We start from the raw sequence: 7,277 nt of genomic DNA on the forward strand, positions 1-7,277 counted from the left end.
ATATATATATATATATATATATATATATATATATATACTTAGCTTTGTTTCCTCCGAAATGACATAAGTTAGCTCTAATATGCTAAGTTATCTCTAATATGCTTAGTTTCCTCGGTTTGCTCAATAATGACACACACTTAGCTTACTTGTGTAAAAAATGGCATAATTATGCTTAGTTACTCAAAAATGGCATAATTAGTTAAGTTAGCTCCAAAATAACCCATTTAACCTAGGTTAGCTCCAATATGATCCATTTTACCTAGGTTAGCTCCAAAATGATCAAGTTTACCTAGGTTAGCTCCAATATGATCCATTTTAGCTAGGTTAGCTCCAAAATGACCAAGTTTACCTAGGTTAGCTCCAATATGATCCATTTTAGCTAGCTTAGCTCCAAAATGACCTAGTTTACCTAGGTTAGCTCCAAAATGACCAAGTTTACATAGGTTAGATCCAAAATGACCTAATTTACCTAGGTTAGATCCAAAACGACCAAGTTTACCTAGGTTAGCTCCAAAATGACCTAGTTTACCTAGGTTAGCTCCAAAATGACCAAGATGGCATAATATGCTTAGTTCACTCAAAGATGGCATAATTAGCTAGGATAGCTCCATTTTACCTAAGTATGCTTACTTCTTATTCCAGTCTTCTTCTTCTTCTTCATCTTCTTCTTCTTATTCTAACTTTCTTGTTTCCCCTTTTGTAGATCTCATTTAATTCATGGAAGCTTGCATGAATGGAGTGCTTCTTTTCCCTTTCCGCTTTTATTTTGAATCGATGAACTTGCATGGATGGAACTTGTTATATGGATGGATGGATAACGGTGTTGGATGAACAATGTGAAACTTTTGTAATATGTATGGATGGAACTATTTGTTGGTTATGTATGTATATATGATGAAACTTGTGTGTTGGATATGTCTTTTGTGAAATTTATATGTTGAAATTTGTGCGTTGTAACTTGTGTATCAAATCGAATGAATTTAAGAAAAAACACAAAAAACAGGGGCTATACAGGATCTGCGGACGGCAAAGAAATTTGCCCGTCCGCCAGCGTACGGCAAAGATGCCATGTGGCAGCTCCCTGTAAAGCCTGGGGACTGTCTTTGGTTACTTTGTCGTCCGCTGGCTGACGGTAAATATGCAATGGTCTTTGTCGTCCGCCAGTTGGCGGCAAAGCTCATCATTAGCCCCCTAACGACCAGACGTTGTCATGTGTGCCATCCAGGACCTTTGCCGTCAGCCGGCTGACGGCAAAGACCGTTTTATCTTTGCCATCCGCCAGCTGACAGCAAAGAAGCCATTGCCGTAGCCTATTCAGCCAGACATGTTGCCGTCAGCTGGCTAACGGCAAAGATCTTTGCCGTCCGCCAAAGTGCCTGATTCCTGTAGTGACACATCCTCCGACAACGCTATTCGCACCATCAGAACGGAGATAGGACGTGGGAGACATTATTACTACGGAGGGACATCGCCGCCGCCACACAGCCCCAACCAAGATGTTCAACCTAGCAAAAACGAGAACGGGGTCCCTCCTGCCAGCGGGGGGCCGAGATCCTCCGCACCTGCATAGGCCAAAGGCCATCGGAGGCGGGGCGGATCCGCGGCGGCGCCGATGGGAGGAGGATGATACGTTTCTTGGGGTGGAGGGAAGGGTCCTGAATACACAGAGTTAACGTGTCTTTGGTACCGTCACCCAATATATAGTTGGGCACCTAGGATTATGTATTATTGTGTATGCCAATGGAGACATGGAGTCATGTCCCCCACATCGAACCATCAACCCCCCCCCCCTTTCTTGTGCATGTGTTGCATCCCGTCACCTTGCTAGTTGTCATGGATCTTGGATCGGTGGAGTCGCGACACCGTTTTCGAACTCAAAGAGCCGCGTGCGCAAGAACCGCTGATGTGGACATGACCCGATCTTTCAATGAGAGTGGGATAACTATCTATTTGGTGGAATTTGACCTTAACGATCTAGCTATACCATCGACAATATGCATCGGCAATTGCTAAACCAATTCTGATGGTTATTGACCTTGGAGTAGGAATGATCAATCTGAACAACATGGTTCGAGTTCCAGCAAGCAATCGAAGAGCCAACAAACTATGATAATGCAATCTTAATTACGAATATAAATTAATAACCCAATAAATATGGGGTTCTTGACACTTTCTTAGTCCGAAAAAACTTGTCCCAAGCTTGTCCCTTAAATGGATGTATCTAGCATTAATTTGGTGATAGATACATTATCTGAAGGATAAGCTTTTTCGGACCGATGGAGTACATGATCCGAACAAAGCGGTAGTCCTACACCTCTCACATAAGTGAACTGTTTCTAAGCTAAACAATGTCTAAACAAAAACCCGAGTCTAATCTAAAACTCATGAATTGTGGAATATATATGGAGGCCTAAGGCAAGCAGGTCTATAAAACGAAAGAATCGATCTTAGTTTTCGCGCCTGGGTTGGCTCACCTGAATTTGGTGTATGTTGCTTCGGATTGTCTTGCTATACATGACGTGCTTGTATGGATTGCCACCTGAGCCGCATCTTCATGGATTTGTATATGCGCATGCACATTTTCCTCTGTGTCTCCCTCACACATCTTGACACGTGGCTTATACAATTCTTCTACATAAAATAAAAGATTGTATTGTATTTCTCTCCCGAGCAACAAAACAATAATTTATATAATTACTAATAGAACTCTTTTGTAAATTATAACCATGTGTGAAAATTTTGGTCGTATCCGAGGTACCCATGTCCACACCAGAGAGATGTTGATAACCGAGTGAGAGAAGATGTGAATGGAGAAGATGAAGGCATCAAACCATATGGAGCTTGAGAGGAAGAAGGCGATGGAAGCATTGAGATTGACAAGGAAGCGATGAGGGTCATGAGATTCATCGAGAACTAGTAGCCGAGAATCATGTTGGCCGATACTAACTCACGGACGATGACGCCAAGAAGTGGATCACCACCATGCGCAAAGGCATCAAAGTGCGCATGAAAAAAAAACCTTTTGATTCATTTAGCTATGCATGAATTATTAATATATTTGTCGTGGAAGATATTTGAATTGTTGGGTCGTTTGATTTTTTTCAACTGTTGAATTGTTGTGTGCAATATTTATTGTTGAATGATCTACGTCACATGGGTTGCATAAATTTGGAGATGGGAAATGCGGGATACTGTTCCAGGGACGCATAAGTGGGATTCAATCCTTGCTGTTCGTAGAAATGCCCGGACATATTCGCGGACAAATGAGAGTTAAATTTAACACTTACCCTTGAAGAAGTTTAGAGAACAGAGCTTGTCCATCACGACCATCACTGTCTGCACCACAAAATCAATCAAACCCAGCCTCTATTTCAGATTTTCTACCCGAAAGGAAGCTTGGCTAATTTGACCTAAAAAAAGGCAAAATTGCGGGAACTGACTCTATAGCTAGAGCCACACGCTCAAGAACAGTCCTGTCTTTCGCCCTCCGCACGCACCAGAGCAGCATATATACCGGAGCCTTCCGCTCCGCTTCACCCAACTCGCTGGCTTCCCTCTTCCTCTGTCTCCCTTCGGGCCTTCCCCGCACACCAAAAGCAGCAAGCAAGCGCACCGCAAAGCCAAGCTCTGCTCAGCGCCTCAGCTTTGCTCGAAACTCGCTCCCACCCACCCCCACCCACAATGGCGGCTTCAGTAGGTTGTTCCTTCTTCTTCGACACCGAGCCGCTCGGCGAGCTCGGCATGCCGGCGCTAGACGCGTGCGCGCTCTGCGCCAAGCCGCTGGCGCGCGACAGTGACATCTTCATGTACAAAGGGGACACGCCCTTCTGCAGCGAGGAGTGCCGTGACAAGCAGATGCAGCTCGACGCTATCTGCTCCAGGCAGGCCGCCCGGAGGCAGCAGCGGTTCTCGTCGGGAACAGAGGCCCGGCGCTGGCATCAAGAGTGTCGGAAGGTGTCTGTCGAGAGCTAGCCGGCAAAGCTCGTAACCCAGTAGACTAGAGTTTGTCTTGAATCAACGGGATCCGAAGAATCACCGATCTGGCGATACGAAGGAGCTTGGTCTCTCCGGTTGTCTCTCGCCTGAGACGGAGAAGCAGTGAAGTAGTACGTAGTACCTGTCAAAGTCCATGTGCTGAGGCTCCGGCCATCTTGGTCGCCCACTGGACGCATCCTTCTCCTGGCTCCTTTTCGCCTGTGTGTGTGTTTGTTTGAGGCTTGTGATGTGATATGTAAATCCAAACCATTTGGAAATCCTCGTTTCAACACAAACTTTTGCCCAAAGATCATGACTTGTCTGAGTTTTATTTAATGATCTCTGATGACCGTTCATCTGTCCAACAAAACTATGCCTTAACCTAAATCGAGTATTCGTCCAGCATGGTTGAGACTGCTTGAATGAAAGTATGTACTCCCTTCGATCCATGCTAATTGTCGTTGGATAGGAGGGAGTATGCTAATTGTCGTTGGATAGGAGGGAGTAGCTTCTTTATGAACCAAACGTAGGGATGACTGTTTTGCCCATGGGTATGGGTACCCGCGGATACCCTACCCGAAAACAATGGGTATGGACAAGACTTGAAGAGATTTTCTACCCACGGATAATGGGTATCCATACCCGCAAAATATATGGGTAGGGCATGGATAAGAAATTGTGCCCATGGGTAACCTAATGGATACCCAGAAAAAATAAATAAATGAAAATAACTCCTATAACATGTGAGGTTAACATCCAACTCATATGGTCCAACCCTAAATCTTGTATTCCTTAAACAAGTCATAGCTCATAAGCTCATAATCACCTGCTCGCCACTCCTCATACGTCCTATGTAACTCCTCAAAAGATGAAATATCGACTCTTAGCTACCAGACTCTTGTCGAACACTCGATCCAGCGATCCTCAATTCCCACCACCGCCTTCCACTACGTCGGTCTTCCACCAACCGCTGCTCATACTCCCCTGATGCCTCCAAGAGGCCACCCACTGGAGGAGGCCACATACGTGCTATATATTGTACCCAATGGATACCCATTGGGTATAAGATACCCGATGGGTATGGGTAAGGGTGTCAGTTTATGTCCATGGGTATTGAAGTGGGTGGGTATAGAAAGTTTCTATGGGTATGAGTTTGGGTAGAAGGAGGTTGTACCCGCCTATACCCTACCCATTGCCATCCCTAACCAAACATACATGAAAATTCCTCTGTTAATCTGAAGACAGAGGATGATGTGGCTTCGTTATGAATTAAACGGCCGTTTAAAACCCCTTTGTTAATCGTGTAGACAGGGGATGTACTTGCACAAGATTTTGGGAAGATTCCAACGTAGTTATGTTAGTGCATGCTACGGCAAAAGGTGAAAAAAGACATGAAAAAGATTCGTTAAGCATTCACTTCACTTTGTGTTGGTGTTGATATAACGATTTTCCTTGAGATTATTTTTTGACTCGTTATGCATTCGCATTATTTTGTGTTGTTGTTAATGAGATGATTTAATGATTTTCCTTGTTCCGCCAGATCAAGATGATAGGGATTTAACTCCATTTTGAATAAGAAGGCACAAACGGGAGTGCTCTACTTTCGTCTACAGTATTGTATTTTCTCACGACAAATTCATGTTCTGTTAGTAAACGCATGGAGCAGAAACAAAGGTTATGTTTTCACCAGAAATCATATTCCTAATTAAAAAGCTGCACAAAAACTCTTGTAGTACCAGTTCATTTGCATTGCAACCACACATACAGTTATAGCTAACCGTTGTCAGATTGAAATACTCTATAGTACTAGTATGTAGCCATGTTGCAAGCCTGACGACCGTAGAACCTTGGAGGGGCAAAATTTCGTGTTTTGACCCTTTTCGTGTTTCTCCAAATTTTGGTTTTTTTAACTGTTGAATTGTTGTGTGCAATATGTATTGTCGAATGATCTATGCCAGATGAGTTGCATAAATTTGGAGATGGGAAATGCGGGACACTGTTGCAGGGACGAATAAATGGGATTCAATCCCCGCTGTTCGCAGAAATGCCCGGACATATTCGTGGACAAATGCAGGTCAAATTTAAAACTTATCCTTACAGAAGTTTAGAGAACAGAGCTAGTCCACACGACCATCACTGTCTGCACCACAAAATGAACTCAACCCAGCCTCTATTTCAGATTTTCTACTCGAAAGGCTAATCTGACAATAAAAAAAGGGAAACTTGCGGGTCTGACTCTATAGCTAGAGCCACACTCTCAAGAACAGTCCTGTCTTTCGCCATCCGTCCGCACGCGCCATATATACCCGAGCCTTCTCCTGCGCTTGACCCAACTCGCTCGCTTCCCTCTTCCTCTGTCTCCCCCTCCCCACACCAAAAGCAGCAAGCAAGCGCACCGCAAAGCCAAGCTCTGCTCGAAACTCGCCCCCACCCACAATGGCGGCTTCAGCAACGTGCTTCTTTTTCTTCGACACCGAGCCGCTCGGCGAGCCCGGCATGCCGACGCTGGACGCGTGCGCGCTCTGCTCCAAGCCGCTGGCGCGCGACAGCGACATCTTCATGTACAGAGGGGATACGCCCTTCTGCAGCGAGGAGTGCCGTGACGAGCAGATGCAGCCCGACGCTATCTGCTCCAGGCAGGCCGCCCGGAGGCAGCAGCGTTTTTCGTCCGGATACGATGCCCGGCGCTGGCATCAGGACTCCGGGAAGGTGTCCGTCGCGAGCTAGCCGGCAAAGCTCGTAGCCCAGTAGAGTAGAGTTTGGCTTGAATCAACGGGATCCGAAGAATCGCCGATCTGGCCGGCGATACGAACGAGATTGGTCTCTCCGGTTTGTCTCTCGCCTGAGACGGAGAAGCGGTGATGTATCTATCAAAGTTCATGTGCTGAGGCTCCGGCCATCTTGGTCGCCCACTGGACGCATCCTTCTCCTGGCTCCTTTTCGCCTCTGTGTGTGTGTTTGTTTGAGGCTTGCGATGTGAGCCGCGGTTGGTGCAAGTGCAACACAGCAACACCATGTGTAAATCCAAACCATTTGGAAATCCTCATTTCAAAATTTTTTGCCCAAAGATCATGACTTGTCTGAGTTTTATTTTATGATCTCTGATGACCGTTCATCTGTGCGATAAAAAGTATGCCTTAACCTAAATCTAGTATTCGTAGAGCATGATTGCAGGCTGCTTGAACGAAAGTATGTACTCCCTTCGATCCATAATAATTGTCGTTGGATCAGAGGGAGTAGCTTCATATTGAACCAAACGTACATGAAAATTCATCTGTTAGTCTGAAGACAGAGGATAATGT

The 7,277-nt window shown here is 45.3% G+C and overlaps 2 protein-coding genes across 2 annotated transcripts; both read left to right on the forward strand.

Moving 5' to 3' along the window:
• The first annotated feature begins 3,556 nt into the window (after window positions 1-3,556).
• Window positions 3,557-4,272, forward strand: LOC119351982 (FCS-Like Zinc finger 2-like). The gene has a single exon (XM_037618742.1). It carries the CDS (start codon window positions 3,682-3,684, stop codon window positions 3,970-3,972), a length of 291 nt encoding a protein of 96 aa, XP_037474639.1. The 5' UTR covers window positions 3,557-3,681; the 3' UTR covers window positions 3,973-4,272.
• Window positions 4,273-6,322: 2,050 nt separating this feature from the next.
• LOC119351983 (FCS-Like Zinc finger 2-like) lies at window positions 6,323-7,035 on the forward strand. The gene has a single exon (XM_037618743.1). It carries the CDS (start codon window positions 6,412-6,414, stop codon window positions 6,700-6,702), a length of 291 nt encoding a protein of 96 aa, XP_037474640.1. The 5' UTR covers window positions 6,323-6,411; the 3' UTR covers window positions 6,703-7,035.
• Window positions 7,036-7,277: the final 242 nt, after the last annotated feature.

The sequence above is a fragment of the Triticum dicoccoides genome, chromosome 2A (assembly GCF_002162155.2).
Source record: "Triticum dicoccoides isolate Atlit2015 ecotype Zavitan chromosome 2A, WEW_v2.0, whole genome shotgun sequence".
Classification (NCBI taxonomy): domain Eukaryota; kingdom Viridiplantae; phylum Streptophyta; class Magnoliopsida; order Poales; family Poaceae; genus Triticum; species Triticum dicoccoides.